The following is a 26199-nucleotide window of genomic DNA, read 5'->3' as shown; positions in this document are numbered from 1 at the left end:
TTCCCTTGTAGACTGGCATACCTTTAAACAAGTCTTTAGGGCTAACTGATATAATCGGAGAGGATCGCGTTTCATTTTCTGCAGATTGGTTGATACGAATTTCCAGTCAGCCCCTTTTCTCTTACTTACATTGCTTTCTTCCAAAGACTGATGACATCTTTTTCTTTCCATTGCATTGTTCAAAAAAAAATAGTTGTTTAAGATGTTCTTAAATTATTTTCTTTCAGTCACCTGGAGGAGAGAACTCAGTGGGACCATCCTAAATCTGGGAAACGAAAGCGAGTTGCTGGAGGTCGGTGTCTGGTTTTTGTTGTATTTTCCATGCTAGTTAATCTGTCGATCTCTTTGTGGGTTTTCCAATTAAATATTGAAAAAGCAGTGAAGGTTCCTGTTAAACAGAAATTCATGACAGTACATTTAGTGCTATCTCTACAAGTTATCAGCTTGGTGGGTTGTGAACAGAAAAATGAATATGGACGGAGTTATTAAATGCTCAGAGAACATGATTTGTATACTTGTCTCACAGAAAAATGTAGATAGTGGTCCTTATACCATTTAATCTGGAACACTTCATCTGGAAAAAAAATGTTTTTGGACTTAAAATTTAAATTTTATCTTGTCGCCTGTGTACAAAGTTAAGGTTTAAGATAAATGAATGCTCCTCTTTGATTACCATTTACTCTAGTGTCACAGTGTCTCTACTTGGGTTTTAATGGATGTGTGTGTGTGTGTGTGTGTGTGTGTGTGTTCTCTGTTCTTTGTTTAGCATCTTCTTCAACTGAAGATGAGGTTGCATTGCTGTACCAGTTGTGCTGGAAAAAACATAAGTTGTTCTTAAAATGCTACCAAAAGTCATTCTTTTCTTCTTCTTTTTTCTAGATTTGCCATATGGCTGGGAGCAGGAAACAGATGCAAATGGACAGGTCTACTTTGTTGAGTAAGTGAGAACTATTCTGCATGACTACAAGAGTCAGTGGCCCCCAAGCTTGATGCACCCACAAATTCATGATTATCAAGGCCCTGGTTTCCAGATGTCCTCTTGCACACAAGTTGAATAAAGGGACAGTGCAGTTGTTGTTTTTCATCTGGTATATGACTTGAGAATGTTTTCCAGAAAAGTGTTTTTTGTACAGTAATGGGACATGCTTTACACCCATGGCTCACATGTAGTGCCCAGTGATGTATTTCAGGCCCCATACAGACAGACCAAAATAAAGCTGCTTCGAGTCACTTTGGAGGTATGCTGTTTAAGTGATGCATGCGTACTAAGGGTCTGAAAGTTGCACCAAAGCTATGCTCCAGTCCTTAGGACTGGATCATGGCTTTGGCGTGACTTCTGGACTCTTAGTACGCCTGCATCATTTAAACAGCATACCTCCAAAGTGACACGAAGCAGCTTTATTTTGGCCTGTCTGTATGGGGTCTAAGTCTCTTACTCCAAGTCTCAAGTCTCTGCTTGAAGATTCAAGTTGACTCTCAAGTCTGGGAGCCAACTTTAAAAGAGAAAAAGGAGGTGCCAGTCAGATGTGGCATTTCAGTAACTAGAAAATGAAGAAAATGGGTACAAAGTTTGGTTAACATTTATTTCTTTTTTACCTAGAAACCATATATTAGACTTCTGTTCTGACCTAACTAATGGGTTCTGGTTATCATTTGAAATGGTCAGTAGAGCCGATGAATGTTATACCTGTATAGTACTGCACAAAGTGGGTTGCTGTTGGTTGCACAACTGCATAGATGTATTTATTTGCTGAGAGGAGCAACATGTGAGTCCATGTATATGCAGTATGTATATTGCATTTTAGTGCAAATCTTGTGACTAATGCAAACCTGATTTTATTACAGAGGAAAAAATGCTTATTTAAATTGAAAGATCACAGGGCATGATGTTTTATGATAACCAAGTTAGCAACATAAACAGAAAGAGGAGCGGTCTATTGCACAGCACGGTTTACGTCTAATTGCCAAATAATAATAATAATAAATGTCTGCTTTACTCAACCATGTTTGCAACGTCTTACAACACTGGTCTATTTCTGTCATAATGATTTCTATATTATTCCTGCCCCTTGAGAAGATGTGGTGGACAGTTTCTTTATGTTTCTCATTCACAGCAAGAAAAGAAGCTCTGTTTGTCATAAGAAGGAGATTCACAATCTTTGCTCTTCTATTAGAACCAACAAAATGTCATAAATACTGAGCAAGATTTTGCTGGGTTAGATGTATCTACAATTGGTCACCCAAAGCGAGTGACTCAAACTTAGGGGTGCCAACAGGGGTTATTTGGAGGAAATTCTGTTGAGGCTGATTTATTATTATTATTATTATTATTATTATCCTTTATTTATAAAGCGCTGTAACTTTACACAGCGCTGTACATACAGTTTTTAATTAGACGGTTCCCTGCCCTCAGGCTTATAATCTAAAAAGACACGACACAAAAGGAGAAGGGAACATAATAAAAATAAAAATACTTATATATAAAAACTAGGGACCAAGGAATTTTTATTATTATTAACCTTTATTTATGAAGCGCTGTAAATTTACACAGCACTGTACATGATCTGAATTGACTTCAGTGAGTGTGATGTACTCACTGTAGATATAAGAACATAGTTCCGGGCTACTTTGTGGTGGGTTCAACAACAATTAGAAATCATGATATGAGGCACCACCAAGAACTTGATTTTGTGTTTTTCAGGGCTGTGAAATAATTAAAAACTGTCAAAATTAGTGTGAAAGAAATAATGATTCTTTTCATTGCTTTAAGACTGAGTCGGATAAGATCCATATAGTAGCATGAATAAAACTGAGAATGTTGTGAAAATGTGTGACCGTTAAATAGTCTCCAGTGTTTTTATGGTAACTGAAATAAAAGACGTTGATGTGGAAAACCTCTTCTCCTTTCTCTTAAGCCATATAAACAAAAGGACGACATACCTTGACCCGAGGCTAGCATTTACAGTGGATGATAACCCAATGAAACCCAACACGAAACAGAAGTATGACGGAAACACCACTGCGATGGAAATTCTCCAAGGCCGTGACATGAGTGGAAAAGTGGTCGTGATTACTGGTGCCAATTCAGGAATAGGTGGGTCAATATTACATTTAAAATTAATAGCAAGAGACTCAACCTGAGTTCATGAATTTATATTGTTAAATATCCATTGGGCCCTTGGTATCCATTGTGGTTTGGTTCCAGGACCTTTCCCCTCCCACCATACATACCAAAATCAGTGGATGCTCAAGTGATATTAAATACAGTGGCATAGGTGGGCACTGTACAGCCCAACGTAGTGGCCCGCTATTTTTTGCATTGCCAAAGAATTTGCTGCTGTGTTGCCAAAACTTACAGACTTCTGCTGCAAAACAAGGTGCTTAATATGATGTTGTTGTTGTTACCTGTTTTTGAATTGACCTCGATTCATGGCAACCACCTTTTTGGTGGTTGCTCTTAGGCTTTGGCACTCCCTTCCCAGAGAAGTTAGACTGGAACCTGTTCCTGTCTTTCTGCAGTCAGGTTAAGACTTCTTTTAGTTCAGCTGTTCAGCTTTGGAAGAGTGGCTCCTCAAGGGACTGAGCCTTGCAGAATTGTTGATTTGCGTTTTATGTGTTTGTTTTTAATAGCTATGAACTGGTTTTAATTTTATGGATATATATTTTAACTTTTTGTGCTTGGTTACCTGTTGTAAGCCACTGTGAGTCCCAGACTTTACTCACAGAAAGGGGAGATATAAATAAATCTAAGCATTGTCATTTTAACAAAATGAGAAAGGGGGAAAAAGTCATTACCATTGATGACCTGCGACTTCTTACCACCTGGATTTTCAGGGCCAAGTATTTAAATCAGTTGAATTTTTACAAATGCAAGAAGAGCAAAGAAAAGAAACGTGTGAAGATTTGAAAGAATATGAGATTCAGGTTTTTAATAAAATGCAATGCAAGGTCTTGTTTCCATATGGATATTTAAAAGCTATTGTTGAGAATGTCTTCCATGTTGTGAAAAGTGTGGTATTGTGTATTTGCACCTCAGCTGGAAAATAATGTAGATTGTATTCTTAAATGGCTTTAATATTATTGAATGTTTATTTCTATTAGCTGTGTCTGGTATAGAGAAAGGGTGAATAAAAATTGCTAAATTAACTTATGTTACCTGTCTTACCTTGTGTTTCTTGCCTTTTACTAGAGAATAAAAGTTGCTAAAATAACTTACTAAATAAACTTTATGTAGTATATTTTTCCACTAGAGGGCTGTATTGTCCTTTGGAAAAAAATAAAGCAAAAAACTGAAAAGACATCAAAGCCCTTCAAAGTTACCAAAACAAAGATTGTTTTTGACATGGGCTATTTCATATTTTAATTGCCAGCGCTAAAGTTCAGATATAGTGGGGTATATGAACTAATCTCAGTGGATAAATTGAATTCAACTTTATTGGCAAACCTTCCTGACAGAATTAAGTACAAATGTAGTTAACTGTTGCGCTGGGTTTCTAACTTAAGATAAAGACAGATCATGTTAGTTTAGATAATGTGTGTTTTCTAAACATATTATGTCTTCTAATGTTTATTGGAAGCATGCATGTCCTTGATCATGTGGAGGCTCACTGTGTCCATAGACTTTATTTCTTGAAGCCAATGCAAGGATTTTAAAACGGAATGCAAGAGTACTGCATGGTGCTACTGAAATTCTAGAAATGATCTCCTTTTCTCTTCAGGCACAGCAAAAACCTTCTAAATACTTCAATATTGGATTGCAACATACACCAATTCTAATAAAGAGAAGTAGTATAGTGTTACCAAAGGAATGTTGTGCAGTATCCTCTGTGCACCTGGATGCCACTGGGTTTCTTTCCATAATGTACTGAATTTCAAAGCGACGGGGAAACATTGTCTTTGTGGATGTGTATTGTTTCCTAGCTATTCAGCTTGCATTTGTCCTTTGAGGATATTTATATACAGTGGGCACTTGCCATCTGTGGGTTTGAGTCTTGCAGATGGAAAACACAACAACGTGGGAGCCTCTATTAGTCAATGGGCAGCAATGTGCACACGTTTGTATCAGCATGGCTGCATGCATGCAGGCATGCATGCACAACCATTGACCACTGTGGGATGGTGCAATCCGTGGATGGTGCAATTTATGGATGGTTACCCGCAGATATGGCAGACCCACTGTATTGTGAAATGGAAGAGATGGAAATGAAATATTTCATCTAATTGCATCATGTCACTTTTAGATACTCTGTCAGCTGCTATTGCTCCTTCATTTCCTTGTGTATATATGAAAGAGAACACACACAATGGGCAGGATCCCTGAAAAAGAATGCATATGCAAAGTGGAGAAAGAAGTTTAGACTCTCAAATACCAGCTCTTCTTTCTATGTCACAAGGAGTTCTCAAAGTGATGGATGTTCAGAGGAGGAAATAAACCATATGTGTCACAGCCAAGATCTCGAGTTCAAACAAAATAACTACCGGTATATTAATCCAGGCTTATGTTTCTCCATAAACCCCACTTTCCTTGCTTTTGGGGTTATTCATAATTATATGATTTTGGATTGTTTTGAATTTGTCTCAGCATAATTGAATTGATTTTTGATATTGTGATGGGCCACATGAAATGAAGCTGCCAGCAGTGTGGGTTTTTTTTTTTTTTGTCTTAAACTGGTGGGTTTGTTTGTTGTTTTGTTACTGCTGCTTTAAAAACTTGGCTGAGGATAAGATGTAATTTTGAAATAGCTTTACAAAGGTGCTTTCCTTTGTCCTTTTTCCATTTGGCCTTGTGGGCTGGGAAGACTTTGAGGCAATGCTGGATGCCTAAAAGGAGAGGGGGGAAAAAGCAACTTGTAAATAGTGCATCTGATATGCAGAAATACCTTAGTGTAACATTTGTGTTAAATTTTCTTTTAGGCTTGTCAGAATGCAGAGAAATGCACAGAGAAAATGAATTGGAATGCAGTCATTGGAACCAAAGTGGCAGATGTGATCAAATTGCTGGATTAAGGGAGATCTGCAAAACTAGTATAGAGCCAGAGATTATTAAAATTGCAAGTAAAAATCAATTATGAATTCTGTTTTCATTCCAGAGTTTTGAATAGTTTATGCTGGCAGATCTTTAAACGTAGGCTAGAGGTAATATAAATGGGGGCTTGATTAGGATGGAAAGGAGTCTAAAACCTGGAGGAGAGGATAGTCTAAACTAGTCCTTGGGCTGCAAAAGTGCTTTTAGAGGGTGATAGCTGGTGTTTATTAATGTCCTCCCTTCAGCCCAGATCATGTAGTAAGAAATATTCTTTTGAAGAGTGTCAGTTGATCATTTTGCTTAGTAGCTAAAAACCCCACTGGATCCTTCCTATGAGAATCTTGGTACCCACATTTGCTCTTTGGTAGGCAGAGGCAATGAGGAATACAACCGTGAGAGTTGTGTTTTGGAATCTCCCATGGGGCAGATGCTAAGCAGTTTTTTCCCTGTTGGATCCAATGGAGTACAGATGCTGCAAAAAACATTTGACTAAAGGCATCAAATATTTAAAATGAATTTGTCATACAGTATTTTGCATTGCTGAGGTTTAGTGCCTGAAAAACTGAATGTAAGCAAATGCTTTAAATGCCACTAGGTAATCCTTAATTTGGAGTAGGGTCTTAGTAACAAACAACACATGTTTTAAGAAATACATTAAGGGTGTTCTAAGCAACCTTCCAGATCTTGATATTTGTATTTAGTAATGCATGAGAATAAAATGTGCCAAAGTCCCATTTAGTCAGTTCCTAAATGTTTGCTTCAAATTTTCTGCACTATTGGAGGAAGATCCCCATAAACCACTGTATCTGCAAAATCTATTTACAAAATCTATGATTGCTCAGATGGCCTCCAATGTTACCACCCTTCATAGTTTTTGGGTTTTGGTTGTGTTCTTACCCCACCCATTCCATGTCCTTCTGGGATTAAACTTTCTATTATGAGTTCATGATGTTTGTGTTGAAATGTGATAGTTTCCGTTTTGAGATAATCCTAGAAATGTTTCTTGCATAGCCTTCTCTTTGAGAAATCTATTACTTGGGTAATGAGGAGCATACATGGATGGTTAGTCAAGTTATTGAACTCTATCAACTTTGGCTGAAACTCACAATGCAAGCCAACTTGTAATACATGAAATTACACCGAGGCCACAAGGTTCAGTAATTGCACTTGTAATGAAATCTTTTTTGTTGGTGCTGAAAGCAATACAATCCACAGCCAAAGTACTAAATATCCCAAATATAAAAAAAGGTGTTTAAAGAAAACATTAAAATAAACAGGAAAAAATAGATACATATATAATGATACGTGTGTGTCTACAAACACACACACACACACACACACACTAATATACAATGTTAAAACACTAAACAGTAGCTAACTAAGACACAAAAGGGCACAGACCCACCGATCCAAACTGTAATGATTGAAAAACAGAATCTAAAATAGAAGAAAAATAATTGCTCTATTACAGGTTCAACCAAATAATCCTGTTAGTATTGTTAGTATCCCTACCCACAAATTACTACTTTGGTCATGTTCTTATTACTCAAAAAGCCCATAAATGGCTTCCAATCTGCCACAAATCCTCACTTGGCTTGTCCTTTAAAACCCACAAAAATTGGCAATTTGGCAAACTCTGTGGTCTTACCCATCCATTCATCTGTCATCGGTGCTTCTGTCCATTTCCAAAATCTACTGAGCATTTTGCACATAGAAGTATTTGGCTCTATGTAGTCTGCTTCACATTTCGTGGCCCTGTTTTTGTTGGCTGTCTCTGCTACCTGAGCATATTCTTTGTTCCCGCAGGACCAGCTGTCAGGCTAAAACACTTTATGAGTGGTAAGATCAGATGCATTTGTACAGTTAGAGAACCAGATCATTAGAAGTGTCCAGTGCTGAATGTAGTGCCATTGTGATATCCAGGGATAGGGACGGCCATATCATTAGGTATCTGCATCAAACAGTAGATTTGGGGTGCTGTGAAAGGATAGTAAACTGTATATTAATTCAATTTATTATTTTGTTTTTGCTGTCATGAAGATGGGAGGAATAGAGGAGAAATGCTTGTAGGATTTTCTGCCTTATTTCCCAGTGTAACTTTATCTGGACAGTTGGAGGGGTATACTTACTGTACTTATCGGGCGTGAAAATGTCCTTATGGGGTGGATGAGTGGGATGGAATTATCTTATTCTTTATGTGATGGAGCCATTGCCTGGTATTGTCATCTTCATAATTTTGTGGTTAAGTATGGGGGGAAAAAGGAACTGCTGGCAAACTACATTGAAACTATGAGATGCCTTTTTTCCTCGCTTCTGTATATCAGTCTAGTGTTGCGTTCTGTGTTTCTTGGAGAGAAAGTAAATGGTTGAACATCTATGGTGTAGATGTGCCGTTGCACTGCTTCTAGTATTTCCTTTTTTAGAAAGGGACAATTTTTAAACATCCAGCTTTTTGGATGCTAGGATATGTTAATAAATAAATTCCCCTCTGTCACTGTAATGTGTGTAAATAGAATAATAAATAGTAAATGAATCAAGGAAATGCTGGTTGGCTTCCCTCTTCATTTTTTGTCTTGGAGTTGCACTGCTTTCCCTGACTCTGAGAAAATAGTGTTGGTTTAATGCTTGAAGGTTCCAGCCAACTTTAGCTGACAAAACAGTCTTCTAATTTCACTGGCGATGAAATATGTCTTTTTAATTTTATGAAACCGCTTGTATTAATATTGCACTATTGTACTTGCCAAAAGGAGATTTAAAACATGCAACTAATTTTGTTTTTTCTCCTTAATGCTTAATTAGTACTCTGTTCTGCAGTGACTTGTTCGCAGAGGAGCTGTGCAGAGATTTCCACATCTGAAGAGGAAGCTGTTGAGGAGCTACTACCCCCTCCTGCTCTGTTTTGCTGTGGGCATGAAAAGCGTACCTTCACTTAAACTTCATTTTCATAAAAGGCATTTCCCCCCAACTCAAAGACAAAAAAAAACATGCTTTGTCTTATACAGCAAAAGGCGGGGGGGGGGGGGCATTAATATTTAGAGCAATCATGAAATAAAAAGCTGTGGGTTGTAGTTTTCCTGGAGGAAGTGGGAAAAGAGAGAAATAATAGCTTACTAAGTTAATTTTTTCCTCCAGGAGTTGTTTGACTTGATCTGTACTATTGTCATGCAACAAAAGGCTAAGTTTCTAGTTGGGGGAAGGATCCTGCTCCAAACAGGGTTTAAAGGCTGATGCATCTTGGGAATCCACCACATGGAAAGATGTGGAGCTTCTAGATGTGGCTGAGCGCATAAGCTGAGGTTTCAATTAGTGTTCTTAATTGCTTTTATTTCTTAAGATGGGCTGGGATCCAGTCGGGCATTTCAGGTGCACTTGATGTTCTTGGCGTAAGCCCTGGACAATTTTACCTCTTCTTGTTCAACAGCAGAAATATGCCCCACGGCTACCATTAACTTCGGTCGCAGAGTTCCTTGCCCTTTTCTATTTTGAAATTTGTAAACTGCACTTCATTTCCAAGGGCTCCTAAGGCATTTGTAGTTGATATGGGGACAGTGTTGCCAACAAGCCTCGAAGATATTCACTGGAATGTTTTACCAAAATCCTCAGAATTCCCCAATATTTACCGGAATATTCAGTCAGAATCCTCGGAAAGAAATAAATTAAATTCCCCCGAAATTGGCAACGCATGTGAGATAATTGCATGGCAGTCAAGTTTCTTTATTGCATTAGGTAAACATTTTTCTGGTCTCTGTAAAGGGAATAAAAGGGGTCTTTTGTGGTTGGGCCAAAGCTCATAATACATGGTTTGAACTGGGCCTGAAATAAGATTGCAAGACAGTGGCCTGTTACAGACTGCCAAAATAAAGCTGCTTCGGGTCTCTTTGGAGGTATGCTGTTTAAATGATGCATGGGTCCTAAGGGTCCGGAGGTCGCGCCAAAGCCACACTCCATTCCTAAGCACTGGCAGTCTGTAACAGGCCAGTGAGACTCTTGGATTAAGGGAGCTGCATGTCTCCTAGTTCTAATTAAACTAGAAGCTTCATTCTGTTTTAGATGATGTTCCTGGATGCTTCCTGAAAAAAGCCATGTAAAGGGATATCTGTCCCAGTTTTTCAGTTTTTCTCCACCAGATAACCACTTAATGACCATTTTTGTGCCTTGTTTTTTGTGTAATTGGTTCCCTAGTTTTCAAAGTTTTCACACTCTCAAGTGTAAATATTTGATATTGACATTGAAATTGAAATATTTCATATTGATATTTGGCCTTATTTCCCCCCAGTTCTATACATCAGAATATTACTGTACTGGTGTGTGCTAATGTGTACAGATTTTAACTCCTGCGATAATGGCTTTTATTTTAACAGTCAGATGGAAAACAGAATTGGTAAATTAGACGTTATATTTTGTTTGCCTTCTCCATCTTTATATCCAAGCAAAATGCAGAGCTTCACTTAGGCGTATGCTCGGGTAAAGGAATGTGATACCTCTTAAATTTTTCATCAGACATTAGAGAAACCATTGTCTGAAAGTACACTGTTGACAAAATGGTGATTTAAATCAACAAGGTAATGTTACTGAAAATGTTTTGTTATTAAAAGTGGCATTTTGCCATGCATGCTCAACCAAAACTTCCGGAGCACATTCTTTCATTCTTAAGGGCCATTGAAAATGCTGTGCAGAGAAAGAGCTGTGTTTAAGTACAGTGTGTTTAACAGAGTAATGCAGCTAGCCACCCATATGAGAATGCCAGTTTTATATCTGCGTTTGTAAAAGCTCTGGGTCGTATCAAACTGTGTTCTTGCAAAAACAGAAGCTTTCATGAATGGAGTAAGGATGGAAGCCATAGTTGCTGGTTTCCCTCTTTGGGACACTTCATCTTTCTTTTCATGGGAGCCTACAGTGAATGCAAGGACAGAGTTATGCACAGCATATTCATATTTTTAAAGGGTGTATTTAAGGTACCTTGAAAATTTTTACAAGAATTATAAATGTAACAAATACTGTACAGTGGGTTCTTAATATCAACAGGGGTTTGGTTCCAGGACACCCTCCTCCAGGATACCCAAATCTGGGGATACTCAAGTTCCATTATGTAAAGTGGTATAGTAAAATGGTATCCCTTATATAATGGCAAAATCATTGGATTATTGGTGGGAGGGATATTTTGAAGCTATGAATGTTTGAATCTATGGATGCGGAGGGCCAATTGTACAACTAAAAAGAGAGAGAATCTATAGTAATAATAATAATTAATAATAATTTGTTTTATTTATATACCGCTATTCCAAAGATCATAGCGGTGAACAGCAAGTAAGCTAATTAGCAAGTAAGCTAATTTGCCCCCAACAATCTGGGTACTCATTTTAGTGACCTCGGAAGGATGCAAGCCTGAGTCAAGCTTGGGCCCTTTTGCTGGTCTTGAACTCGCAACCTTGTGGTTTCGAGTGAATGGCTGCAGTACAGGCATTTAACCATTGCGCCACCAGGGCTCCTTCATGTTTCCTTCATGTTTCCGTCTCCCCAGTGCAGAGACAATTCAAGTTATAACTTGGCATTGATATTAAAGGAACTCTAGGGACAGGCCCTTTAGTATTACTTTGTGTTTTTAGTGGATTCATTTTCATTACTTAAAAGCTGTCATTGCAGTACTATCTTAGGTGGCAAAAGTCCCTAGAGGCAAATCTGGTGGCTGGCTTGTAATAGTTATTTCTCCATTGGCATCGTCCCTCTACAGGGCTTTGAATTCTTCATGCTAATTTAACACTACTTTAAGTGCCATGGTTTAATGCTATGGAGTTGAGGGATTTGTAGTTTGTGAGGTATTTAGCCTGTTTTCCCTGAGAACTCTAGTGTCCCAGCAAATTGCAAATCCCAAGATTCGATAGGATGGAGCCTGTGACCGTTGAAATGATGTCAAGCTGCATTAATTCTGCAGCGTGGCTGCAGCCTGAATATCCAACAGGTAATTCTTAATAGCTGCAATGTGTTGGAAGGGAGAATGTAACACCGGATGGTCTTACAGCCTGACTTTGGTGTAAGGCAATTGGATCATGTTTTGTTTGTCCCAGCAGGTTTTAGAGCTAGTTGAATAACGATAGTCTATCTCCAAGAGATAATGTTGTGTTCCTCTTCTGTTTTTATCATGTTGGTCACCATTTTGATATAAGTTTTTAGAAATAAATTGCAAAGCCAGAATATAAGTATTTTTATTAATATGAAGAGTGTTTTTCTTCTTCTTCTGCATATTGGATGCTAACAGAACCCAATCTTGGGATGTTACATTTTAAAGTTAATTTATTCCCATTATGCCTAGCCAGTGCACTAAGCAGTTGGCTATATTGCTTGTTGTTACTTAAGAGGTAATTTGTTCTTACTATGTTAACAAAGTCTTGCCCATTCGTTACATTTTAATTGCTTTTTAAAAAGCACTTAAAATGCAAAAACTGCTCCAAATGTCCCAATATGACAATCCACAAATGAACATTTCAGGAGTAATCAGGAAATGTTACTCACTATCCTAAACTGTAAATGTGTTGCCAGTTATCAGTAGTGATTTTACTTATTGATGCACACCCCAAAAATGATACCTTCCATGTAATGTCATTGCTTTTTATGGGTTACTTCCAAGTTCTGCATGCAGCTTTTATCATTTTTACTTTATTTTTAAGGGCCTGATGGAGAGAGAAGGCCCACTGTTTGGTCTGAGGTCAACTTTGTGAAACTTAACAGCCTGTGAAGCTTCCATTTGTTTTCTTCTGTTAGCAGCAAATTAGGTCAGCCATTGACTAAAGAGAGCGAAGCCATAATGTTTGTCTTCTTGCCGTTGTTAAACAGGATTGTCACTAGAGGGTCAGATTAGCGCTTATTCAACTGGAGCAATGGCAGCAAGAGTGCGCCAGCCTCGGGTTAGTCCTGTTTCATGAGAATTTGAGGGCAGTTGCTTTAGAATTGATAGCATAAAGAACACGATACCAAATATTATGATTCCAGCCTTGCATTTACCCAGTGAGATTTTAAATTCAGACTGGTTGCATTTGGAGGACAGCTCTACACTGAGCCTTCTTGTTACATTGCTTATTTTCTTTCTTTTTTATAGAACCAAATTCAAGTAAGAGAGGAAATATTTCCTTTCTGGCATATACATAGAGGTACAGCAAGGTTTTCAAATCATAATGTAGTAGTTTGAGTATTGGACTATGACTCTGGAGATCAGGGTTTGTGTCTCCACTAAACCACGGAAATGCACCAGGAGGAAGTCATACTCTCTCGGCCTCAGAGGAAGGCAAAGGCAAACCCTCTCTGAACAAATCTCACCAAGAAAATTGCATGATAGGTTATCTTTAGGGTTACCATAAGTCAGAAATGACATATATAGAGAAGTTTTCAAATCATCCTGGGTAATGCAGACTTTCAAAGCAGCCCAAAGGATGGGGAACAGCTCATTGATCTTTGGTTCAGGTCATTGATCTTTGGGTTAATGCTAGGAATTGCTGAGAAATGTGCTGGATTCACATTTTAATGTGAGAATACCTTGTTTAGTATCTCTGACGACTATGGAACAGGACTTATACTGGTGATATCCATACCTTTTTCATGCCATCCAGTATTTTGGAGATGTAGATTTTTACTTTTAGTCAAAACAAATGCAGAAAACTGCTTGTGTATAAAATGCATATATTTAAGAAATACATGAAAAGCACACATTTTGCAAAATGTGGTTGAATATAGGTATACATTTGTGGTACTGCATTCCCAGTATGACATAAGCTAGAACAAGCTTGTTCATCAAAACAAAACAAAGACAACCCTGTTGTGATCAAACTTGACCTATCCATTTTTAGTTAATTCCTAAGTAGCCATCTAGGTAGCTCTGAAAAAGACTTCAAAAAGGAGAGAGACACAGAAATGGGAGACTTTAGTTTTATTGATACTGGTTGGAAGTCATACTCTGCCAAGAATTTAAGGCCCAATACATCCTTCTGCTTAGGGAGCTGGGTATATTTGGCTTGGAGAAGAAAAGATTGAGAGGTGATACCTATTCGGCATCAAACCTTATTTTATTAAAGCAGTAAACATGTGGCCAGTTTAAGAACACAACTTAACACTCGCACACCCCACACACCGAAACAGCTTCTAAACTTTATAAGCTTGCTTGTTGCATTTGCCTGGAATAGCATTTAAAAGGGGAAACATAGTTTGCATACTTTGAAATTGGATTCATCTGTGTGCAATGAATTATCCAGATAATTAAAGTTGCTTGCTAGAATGAATGGCTTTTAAAAAGCAGGAAAATTGCTAAGACTTAAATACGGAAAGCATGTAATTGCAGAGAATGGTATAAATTTATATGATGTCTGTTGTTCTGTAATCTAAGTTATACCCTGTTGTTGTAAACTAACTTTCTCTTGCCTCAGGGTCTTTCTAGGAGTGAAGCAGCCTATGTGTAATAGCTTTTATTTCTCTGGGTAAACAACATTTAAGAGAATACCACAATATGCTCAAAATGAAAGTGGAACCAATTGTCACCGATTTTCTGTTTAATTTCTTAATACTGATATACTTAAAAACTATTGTCCTGCTGTGTATTAACGTAATAATTTGAATATTTGTGGTTGAAGTCATTAAGCTTTATTATAATGAGAACTTGGGAGAAGATTTAGTGCCTGTTTGCAATAGTTTACGGGAGGGAAAAGGAAATCTTAGTACCTTTTACCTATCTGAATCTCAACTTTCTACTTAATAAATATAGCAAATATAAGATATAGCCGTGTTTGTCTGTAGAATCAGTATGTAGAGAGATCTTGTAGCACCTTTGAAACTAACTGAAAGACATATCCATCCATAACCTTCGGCTTGAAAATATTTTCAAAATATATAAATTCTAAAAAACAAACTTGGGTTTTGTCATTTTATTATTTATTTATTTATATAGCACTGTAGATTTGCACAGCGCTGTACATAAAACAATAAATATATAAGAGTAAGAGGGATTTTATACGAGGGACACCAGTTTACTATGTGATTGTATTTAAGGGGTCTTGAGCATCCATGGTGTCCAGGATCTAGAAAGGATCCTGGAACGAAACCCCAGTGGATACCAAGGGCTTGCTGTAGTAAACAGGCAACTACAGTCATCAGATTCAGATGCATCTTATCTCTTATTCAGTTGGTTATTTATTTGATTATTTTAAAATCTTGTTCCTCATCATTTGATCTTGGTATGCCCTTTGCTGCAGGCTTTGAAGCTGCAAAGTCCTTTGCGCTCCATGGTGCACATGTCATCCTTGCCTGCCGGAATATGTCAAAAACTAATGAAGCTGTGCAACGCATCTTGGAAGAATGGGTAAGAGAATACACTTCTTTCCTCCGATTAGTCTTGATCATGACGATGAAGGTAGATATTTGTAAAAGCAATAAATCTGCTTACCACCAGTTCCTGTGACGTCAGAAGCTTTGTTGGAGGAAGTCCTTTTGTTACCAGCTCTTGGAAAGTTTATGGTCAGTGTCACAATTTGAATCTTTCTAATATGTTCCGTTTCTACCTGCACAATCTACTTTGAATCTCCTTTTTGGTGGAGTGATAAGGCTTTAGGCATGGGCTGGACGACCAATAACTACAAGCCACAGCAATACTGTATTAATTGTTCAAAAAGCTTTTCCCATTGTCTTTGTTTCAAATTGCTTCAGATGCAGCACAGTCTCCTCTGTAAAGTTGGGTAGCCAGAGCCACCTTCAATGCATCTTTGTAATGGCTTTGTTGTGGTTTATTGAGAGGACTAATTAACGTTGATTATTACACTAATATTATGGCACTTTGACAGTCCCTCAGATTTATGACTCTGGGAAAAGAAACAAATGAAATGCAGGTGCTGGAGCAGAAAGAATAACTTATTATTGAGCATTAATTACTTCAGTCGTGAAGCTAAGAGAGAATTAGTTCATGAATTAGGGGATGCTAAAAATTTACATCTGATTGTAAGCAGAGATGAGAATGAGATAAAAGACGACAGCTACTTGAAGAAGAGTTGGAGAAGAAGGAAAACACATCTACTATAAATGTATATGTCTAATTTTAACTGATTGGTTGTTTTTATTGTCGACGCTGTGGTTGAGACGTCTCACGATTATGCTGTGGATAAGACAGTGATGGCGAACCTATGGCTCGCGTGCCAGAGGTGGCACTCAGAGCCCTCTCTGTGGGCAAACATGCCGTCATCCCAGCACAGAGTTTGCCAGAGTTTGTTACTAGAAAGGCAGAGGGACATGGCACTTTGCAATAAATAAGTGGGGTCTGGGTTGCAGTTTGGGCATTCGGCCTCGTAAAGGTTCACCATCACTGGGATAAGACATCTCCAAGATCTCCTGTCCTCCATGACTCTGTTTAGATCATGTAGATTTAGACCCAAGGCCACCCTAATTGATCTGTCCATCTAGTCTGTAGTCTTCCTCTCCCTTTACTATTCTCTACCTTTCCTAGCATTATTGTCTTTTCGAATGAGTCATTCCTTCTCATGATGTGGCCAAAGTATGACAGCCTGAGTTTCATCGTCTTTGCTTCCAGGGATGATCTGTTCTAGGACCAATTTATTTTTATTTTTGGGTGTCCACAGTACAGTATCTTCAGCATTCTTGCCCAGCACCACATCTCAAATGAGTTTATTTTCTTTCTATCAGCTTTTTTCACTGCCCAGATCTCACATCTGTACATGGTGCTGGAGAATGCAATGGCTTGGATGTTCTAACTTGTGCTCAGTTGTATATCTTTACAGGGGTTGGTACGACTTTTTAAAATCTAGAAGCCTGCAGTCAGGCTATACCAAATTGGTAGAACCTTGCAGAGTTTGTTCCCTGCTTGCCATAACCTTCAGGAGCTGAGAATTGATTCCAAGGTTTTGATGTGGTGTCGGAGGAGGAGTTTGTGGAGTCTGAAGTCGAAGGCTTTCATGGCCAGCATCCATAGATTTTTGTGGGTTTTTCAGGCTATGTGTCCATGTTCAATAAGAGTTTTTTCCTGCTGTTTCACCAGCATCTGTGGCTGGCATCTTCTCTAACGATATCCAGCCACAGATACTGGTGAAACATTAGGAAAAAAACTCTTCTAGAACATGGACACATAGCCCGAAAAACCCACAAAAATCTAAGTTTGTGGAGTCTGACGACATACATAAATCCAGGGTCGCTTATGAGGCTTACCACTCCATCTTTCTTAGTCTAACCTACTCCATAGGGTTGCTGTGAAGCTAAAAACATGACACCACTGTGTGTGCCACTGTGAACTCTTCGGTGGCAGTAAAAATGTGTACTCATGAAGTGTGTCTTAAAATGAGAATGACATATTCCTGTTTGGTTTACAAACTGTCTTGATATTGTCATTGCGCACTGAAGGATACCGATTTAGAACTGTATGATAATTTCTTGGACTGGAAAGGAAAAAAAAAAGGGGAAATTAGAATTTCAGAGCTATGATTCATTTTAATCAGAAAGAAATTGTCAAGCATAAATCTCTCCTTGAGTGGTGGAAAAGGCCCTAAAGCAGCAAGGAAAAAATATCAATACTTTGCAAAGGAGGAATGATTGTTCCAATTCGCAGCTTAATTGACTTTAAGGCTTAATGAAAAACACTCCAGTACAGTTTGTAAACACATTTGCTCAGGAGAATGCTGAAATCCTATGCCAGGAGCTGAAGAACTCGGGGGCTTATTTTGTATTATATTATCGACATCATTGAATGAAGGAGTAATGATTGAGTTAGGGTTTCACAGCTCCCGACTGTAGCCATCTCCTTAAGAAATACTTGAGAATATAAACAAGGAAAGTTATAGGGATGGCTCCAAACGCCCATGAGCAGATGGAGAATAGCCACTAGCATTTATTTGCAACTATGTATTGGGAAATACACAGCTTTGTGATGGGAAAATCACTAAGTATTTTTTAGGTTTTTAAAAGGTTGTGCAAGAAGAACATGATTTTTGGATTTCGATTCATTTTTCTTGTACAGTGCAGTGCTCTAGTGCAAGGTGTAAAAATCTGAATTGAACACCCTTGGATCCATAATGTAGCATTTAAATTGCATGGTTTTTTTGCATTGATGCATTGCCTCCCCCCATGCCATTTTCTTCTTTAACCTTTTGCTTGTCACCCTATAGAGACAGCTGGTCCAATGGGTCCTTGTCCTGATGCACTTCTGTAGCCGATTAGCTGGAGACAACATCCCATTGAAAATAATACAATGCCTATACTGTAGGTGAAATCCTTTCCCAAGTAAATGGCTGGCATGCTTTTCAGTGTAGATACCCATCTGCACTGTGTCCTTTCAATGTTATGTGTTTCTGAATGAGCATTCCCATCAAATTGTAGGCTAACAAATCACTTGAAACAAGATGATAATAGAACTGGAAAATCTTGGCATGCAATGTTATTGCATAGTAAAAAAAGCATCCAGGCCAGGCAGTGGTGCATCCTTCCTCTTCATCACACATTCTTTCATAGTCATGGCAAAGGGCTTAGTTTGCCTTCAAAGATACCATCACGAAGTTAAATTTTGGCCGTTTTCATACTGACTGTATGTACCTGAATTGGCTGGGATCATAAGGAACCTACCCCAATTCAAATCAGAGTGAATGCAAGAAGCAGTGGTTGCAGACATTCAGAAAATACACAAAACAGTGCAATGCTGGGAATTTTCCACGAATGTCCTTGCCATCCTTCCCAATGGTAGCATTCCCTCAGTGACTGAACCTCCACAACTTTCAATGCATTGCTCTTTTAAATAAACAATTTGCAAAGAAATGTAGGTGTTACAAAGCAAATGGGTGAATTAAAACGATTTAGCAGCTTCAGAAACAATTGCAAGGATGAACTATTGAGATTTCCCCCCCCCCCCCCTGTACTCCAAACATATGGCATGAATTTGCTTCTCTCATTACAGATGCTGAGAGAAGGGAAAGACAAATATTTATAGTACGTTCATGTTTTACAGTAAAAACACTGTTCAGTTTGTTTATACAGTTCCACTGTTATAGTTTTTATGGTCGGTAATGAAACCACTGTAAAATAGGGTCTGAATTATATAGCAGATGCGTTGAGCCTCTTGCACTCAGAAAGGCTGGCCCACCGTTGAATTGTGGATGCCATTTATACCAAATCAATGTCCTGACAACAGCTGAACTGCTTCAGACCTTTGGTTTGTCTGCTTTGCCCCATTGCCGTAGTAAAGCTGCGATTTTTATGATCTAAATAAATGCAACCACTTTCTTAAAAGTAATTAGATTTTGAAATATAAAAGCACCATCTCTACTTCACGCAGGTAAGCAGAAGATGCTTTAAAAGATTTGGTAGACAGTCTCCTGTAGTTTTTTAATGGATATCTGTGAGGTTCCATTACTACTCGAAGTCACCCAAATATGTTTTGGTGATTTACGAAGGTGCATTGTGTGTTAAGCCTATGATCAAGTGGACCTCAGATTCCTTACACAGTAACATTCCCATGGTGTTTGGTTTCCTTAATAGTATGACGTGATGTATTCCATTCATAGGAGAGAACGGAAAGGAGTGGTATGTAAAGCCATATGTGTCAGAGTAATTTGCCTATGACTTTGACTCATCTAACGTCTTTTGAAACCATATGACTTAAGTACCTGGAATAAAAAAATGTGAAGGATTTGACTAATAAATATTCAGCATCTTGTTGAGAATTTAGGATGTCATAATTCAACTTACAGTTGAGAAGTTAAGAATTGCAGCATTGCACAATGGTCACATTTCCAGGAAAGGCGCATTCTCATAGCTACATTGTTGAGTTCATTGCGCCAGTAGAGTGATCAGTGTGACCATTATACAGTGGTTGCAGTGCGCATCAGTAAGACATTTTATGGGGCTGCCTTGTACTTGCACAGTGATGGAGCCATAGTGCCATGGTATCCCAAAATGGAGGGCAGTGGAAAGTCATGAGTGACCTCTGCCTGAAAAAATGTCCTCACCTTTTTTGGCGATCAATTGTGTGGTATGAAGCTCTGTTGCACAGTGGGGCATTTTGTGTGGTGCCCTGTTGTGTTTCATCACACATCTTTATTATGTCAGTAATATAGTTCTGTTATTCTAAACATTGCGTCCCAATGTTGGGGAGATTGTGGAATCTAAATAAAGATTCTGATGCTGATGATTGCAAGATTTGTGTAGGTACATATATACACATTACCTACTCACTCTTGCATTAACCAAGCTTTGCTTATAAATTAAATTTTGAAGAATTTTCACTTGCCAGTTATAAATTTCTTAAGCTTCTCTGGTATAGAACTGACATGATAAGCATGTTATATATTCCATTAAAGAAGAAGGCCAGCTTAGCTTATGGTAAATACACTACTAAGTGTTTATATAGTACATTTCATACTTTACATGATTCCCTTTCTAATTCTGCTTATCTTTTCATTCTAATTCCCAAAAGGCCATATAAAAGAACCCCTAAAGAGAGTAATTACTGCTCTACTTCTTAACCAAGGCTCCTTCTGCAAAGAGAATTCCGAGCTGCTTTTTAACGAAGGAAGTTTTAAATAAAAATGCAAATGAGCTGCTTTGTAACCACATTATTTACCTGCCTTGCCTCTTATTATCATGTTTGTATTGTTGGGAAACACTATTTACAGTCATGTAGAAATTAACATTACTGGTCCTGAGGAAGGGATTGTGGAGGGAAGGCTGTGCTTTGGAACCAATTAGGGTGAACCTTGTCTCCACTGCGACTCATGGGAGCAAGCGTAGCCTTCCAATGTCAAATAATAACATTCGCTCCGACTATACCGGCGTTCCACCATAATTACATTATTGGCCCTATTTTGCTTCCGCAGTTATTTTCATTGTCTGCATTTTAAAACCATCCAGCAGAATTTCTAGGGAGTGACTTATTAATGCCACCGTTAATTTCAGTAGAAGGGCCTAGAGAAAAACAAATGGACCTAACAGCATCTGTTTTGACCAGTTGTAAAACTGGTAAAACTCTAGATTTAAGAATTGATTTTTAATGGGGGCAAAAAACCCACAACTTTTTGAGTGCATCAATCGCCATTAAGAGTCTATGATTAGGGAAAGGATTGGGGGAATGGTACATTGTGTTTGCAAAAGGGGATTTTCAGCTGTTGAAAACACCATCATATAAAGAGCAAATATTTATCCACTCTCTGAGTAAAAGCACCATGGTATACAGGTCCCAATCTATAGTGTGATATTGTTGAAAGGATCATTCAGAGCTACTAAAATCTATAAACGCTTTCCCTTATAAGTAAGAGACAGAGCTAGTAGTGACCATCAGGTCTAAATGAATAGGGCCAAGTTGAATAAAACTGCTTGCTTAGACACTGTAAATGTTACAAAGTTCCAGTGACTTCATATTAAGTTCCCATGTACAAAATATTCAGAGCCACATTCCAAAACATATACGAATATGGTAACAGCTAGATCACTGGGGGGAAAATACAAAGAAAAAGTGTGGTGTATATGTTTGGAAATAGTATGTCTGTGTGTATGTGCCTTCAAGCCACCTGCTGACATACAGTGGCCTCATGAATTTCATAGGGTTTGCTTAGCAAAAATTGCTCATAGGCAGTTTTGCCAGTTCCTGTTGTTGTTCATAGAATTGTAGAGCTGGAAGAGACCACAAGGACCATCGGTTCCAACCCCCTGCCATGTAGGAATGTACAATCAAAGCTCTCCCAACAGATGGTAATTCAGTCTGTCCTTAAAAACCTCCGAAGAAGACTCCACCGCACACCGAGGGAACATTAGGAAGAACATGCTCCATTGTCAAGCAAGTTCTTCCTAATGTTGAGGTGGAATTTCTTCCTGTAGCTTGCATCCATTGTTGTGTGCCTTCAAGTTGTTTCCAACTTATGGCAACCATAAGGCACACCTATCACAAGGTCGTCTTGGTTAGTCTTTTCAGAACAGAAGAAGATGGTCTTAGCCTGATATCTAAATGATACCAATGGAAATGTCAGGAGGATGTCTCTCTGGATGTTGTTCCATTCCTGAGTAGGTTGGTTTTTTTCCTGGTATCTACCTGTTGTACCATTGAAAGTGGCACACCAGAGAAGATGATCTAAGTAAATGGGCAGAATGTATGGGAGCAAAGTGCTTCTTCCGGAAGAATAGTCCTAAGCTATTTGGGACTTTAAAGCTTAGGACCAGTTGACTGATGAGCATGCTGGCTTTTCACTAAGTACTATATTCTTATATTCACTATATTCTTAACTAAACCCAAAAGTGCATGCTTAAGATTACATGGCACAGGTTGGTTTGCTTTCATTTTTTGGTGTTAAGGCAGCGATGCTCTTTGCATGTATAACTTTACCAGAGTTTAGCAAGTTAATACTTGTTTAGAAGGTATTATTCCTTTCCAAAATGCAATGTCTTTCTCCCACATCCCTTAAACAGAACCACCAATTACCTTTGTTTTATAAATTTAAAATGGTTGACTATGAGGACTCTGATGTATTTTTAAATAAAGCTAAAGTTGACCCAACCCTGCTACAAATAGTAGATGCCAGTTTTAAAATATAGTTTGCGTTGGGCATTATGGTCCAGGGATTCAATAAACTTGGGCTTGAGCCTCGAAATCCCAGTTTAGCCATAGTAGTTGTGCACGAGTTCTTCATCGGTTTCTGATCTGTAAACCGGGAGTAATAACAGCCTATTCCACAGGGTTGTTGTGAGAGTAAATGAGATGAGGAAATGTGCTTTTTCCAAGGCTTTAAGGAGAGTTGGGTTATAAATCTAAATTAAAAATAACATCTTGCAACCGACAAAGATGGTACAAGAGGAAGGCAGGGACGCTGTGGTTGAGTTTGTTTTGTACGATCTGGCGCTGCATTAAACAGGGCGAGATTGATGTTATTTGCATGGTGGGATTACGCCAGAGATATAACTGTCCATTCATTATGAAATGAGGTAATGTAAAAATCTTTACATGGCTCTTTTCTGTTTTATGTGTTGGAAGGAAACCTTTTACATATGTGCATTCCTGAATGGGCTAGAGGGAGAAACGTGTATTGCATCTGAATGCAGACCCAGGCTATTAAAATTGTATTCTGGTTTTAGCTGTGACTTGACAAGTGAGCACTATGGACCAGAAAGGATCACTTATAGTAGGGACCTTGCAAGGAAAGGTGGAACAATTGGAGAAAGCAAAAGTTGAATGGTGATTCCCATTGCATCCGCAATCTTTTATTCTCAAGACATATTTATAAGAGAAATTAGATTGGAAATGCAATCTAAATTGTTCCAATTTTTGTGCAAAACCTCTATTAATTTAGTCCAGTTAAAGATTCTCAGTGCATCATTTTTGTGTGGGAACGGTTTTATTACTTGGCGTATAACTTTATAAGGAGGCGGTAAAAATAAGTTATGGTATGCTGAGCTTGTTCAGCGTTGTTGTTTTTTCCTCTTGTCCCTATTTCACTTGAGATAGCTGAGATAAACCTTGCTATTAAATTTGATTGTTTAATAAAAATATTAAGTTTCCACAATCGTGCGTTTGAGAAGCCTGTGAGAGATTCACAGGAGTTTGGCTTTGTGTTGCTCAAATTAAACAAACAAATCCTGAAATGAGAATCGGTGGAAACCTTTGGAGAACATTGATGAGTAAAAAAGTAGTATTTTATTATGTTTATGTAACTTAAGAATGGAATCAGTCATGATTGCACTTGTCTGGAAAAAATACATGTTGCTGACTTTGTCCTCAATGTCCCCACAAATTGGTAACTTTTAAAAAGAGGGACATCATTATCTGTGTCCTTAATACAAAGCCATATGATGACCTGCAAGACACATTTGAAGGCTTCAGTTTGCTGAATGGCTTTGATTTGGTGGTAATGCCAAACCTTTGTTAATGGTTAAGAGGCGTTTTGCTGAGAGAGTGTGACTTGCCCACGGTGACTTAGTGGATTTCTATGGCTCACTAGGGGATCCATAACCTTGTTACCATAGTCCCAGGCTGCATCTGCACTGCAGAAACAATCTGCTTTGATACAACTTTAACTGTTGTGGCTCAGTGCAGAGCTCTGCTCTGGTGCCACACCAAACTACAATTCCAAGAATTCCATAGCATTGAGCCATGGCAGTTAAAGTGGCATCAAAACGGATTATTTCTGCAGTGTGGATGCAGCCCTGGTCCACCACCCAAACCACTGCGCCATGACTCTCCTCACGTCACTATTCCCCCCCAACACAACTTTTTATGTCTAATGTAGGTGACCTTACACTAAATATCATTCCCTTCTTTCTGTCTAAAAATGAGGGGAAAAACCTTTCAGAAATTTGTAAAACAAAAGGAGACTTTTGGGTGACTTTGGGTTTCCTCAATGCAGCCAGTTGTCCTCTATGGAAAAATGAACCTGGTGTACCCCCAGATTCTCCGCAGTTATTCCCTCTGTCCCTCTTGCAATGAAAGGTACTTCCTGGTAAGGATTGCTTTTCTGGGACCTTACACCAGATATAACAGCTGATATTGATACAGACATATCATTTGACTAGTCGCAGTGATGACGAACCAATGGCACGCATGCCAGAGGTGGCACTCAGAGCCCTCTCTGTGTGCACACATGCTGTTACCCTAGCACAGAGTTTGCCAGAGTTTCTTACTAGAAAGCCAGAGAGACGTGGCACTTTGCAATAAATAAGTGAGGTCTGGGTTGCATTTTGGACACTTGGTCTGTAAAAGGTTCACCATCACTGGACTAGTGCATAGATTTTTAAGGACTGTGACAGATTTCTGAATGGAACACAGCAAATTACTGTTGGAAGAAGTTGCTGACGTCTCATTGGCATTTGTTCTATTTAATATATCCCTCCGGTTGCTTTGTTTATATTGTCGATAGACAAATCTATGTCGGGGAGTTATAGGGGCACTGAGCGAAATGGAAGTCCAGTCGCTCCAGAGTGGATTTCATAGCACTGTTGATAATATTTTTGATAGGTGGATCTGCTCATTAACTTTGTTATGTTTCATATTCGGCGGTTACAAACAAAGGCATAAATATATGCACTCATTTCTAATTAATTTGTGTAATTATGTTTTATAATCTAGATGCTTGAAAAGCCAGGACTCAGTACACCCCATTACTGTGTAGCGGCTAATAAAAAAATATAGATTGAAATAAATCTTGAAACTAAGTTTAATTGTAAGTATAGATTAGCTGTAAATTATATCTTTGTGATGTTTATTTTTAATTCTGCAATGCTGCAGATTTGCAGAACACACCAATTAGTGTAGTTATTCTAAATAATCTTGAATTAATTACAGTAAATGTTAAATGCAGTTTCTTTGACAATTACAAAATCACGGTGCTGAGTTAAGATGTTTCTTTTTAAAAAGCAGAGCCAGAAATAAAAGCGAAGATGAAACTAGGTGATAAGAAGTAGAGCTGACCTCAAACATATTTTGCAGAAGTCCCATTTAGGTCAGATGGAACAGAATACACAATGAAGGATTTGGTCGAAATCCAGTCACTGTAGGCAGCCTACCGGTTCAGATTATTAAGATGGTGCATACTTTCCCAAAATCTGTTTTCACAGGAATTAAGTATTTTAAAATGGAAACAGCTTACAGAGTAACTTATGTTCTTCTTTGTGGTCTCTGTGACTCTCACAAATGGGTTATCCTTTCTATAGCATTCTGAATAGTTTTGGAAGTAGCTATATAAAGGGCTCCAGCCAGAAACCCATCAGTTCTTTTTCATCCGCTGCTGCAGCCGCCTCATCAGAAACCTTGTTTTAGAACATCACTTTGGATGGAGGTGATTATCATTTAGGGAACCGGAGCGAAGCCCGTCCTTATCCCGTCCGTGACAGCGATCGAGCGAAAGACATTCACACTGATCCTGTCATTAACCTGTCAGTGAAGTGGAGTTGCATTAATGTGTTCTTTCGTTAATACAAAAAGAAGGGCAAGGGCAGGACAATTCCACTTCAGTGACGAGGCAATAACAAGGATAAGCGCAACGTCATGTGAAAGTCTTTTGCGTGATCATGGTCAATCACAATTTAATGATGGGACACTGATGGGATAAGTGCACCGTCATATGAAAATCTTTTTGCGATCATGCTATAAGGATGGAAAAAGGATGAGACAAGGATAGCCTGTTCCCCATCTGATAACCTCCGGCATTGGCCCTGGCTCGATTTAT

At 38.4% G+C, this 26199-nt stretch overlaps 1 protein-coding gene across 2 annotated transcripts in view; it reads left to right on the top strand.

Annotated features, from left to right (window-relative positions):
- The window catches only part of WWOX (WW domain containing oxidoreductase), a 414162-nt gene that overhangs the window by 4069 nt on the left and 383894 nt on the right, over positions 1 to 26199 (top strand). For both annotated transcript variants that reach the window (XM_042480760.1, XM_042480759.1), the window contains exons 2-5: positions 228 to 292; positions 880 to 937; positions 2916 to 3094; positions 15259 to 15365. In XM_042480760.1, coding sequence (XP_042336694.1) covers positions 228 to 292; positions 880 to 937; positions 2916 to 3094; positions 15259 to 15365 — 409 coding nt within the window. The remainder of the gene's footprint in view (positions 1 to 227; positions 293 to 879; positions 938 to 2915; positions 3095 to 15258; positions 15366 to 26199) is intronic.

Source organism: Sceloporus undulatus, chromosome 8, assembly GCF_019175285.1.
Source record: "Sceloporus undulatus isolate JIND9_A2432 ecotype Alabama chromosome 8, SceUnd_v1.1, whole genome shotgun sequence".
In the NCBI taxonomy this organism is placed as follows: Eukaryota; Metazoa; Chordata; class Lepidosauria; order Squamata; family Phrynosomatidae; genus Sceloporus; species Sceloporus undulatus.
This window is presented reverse-complemented; position numbering and strand designations above follow the sequence as displayed.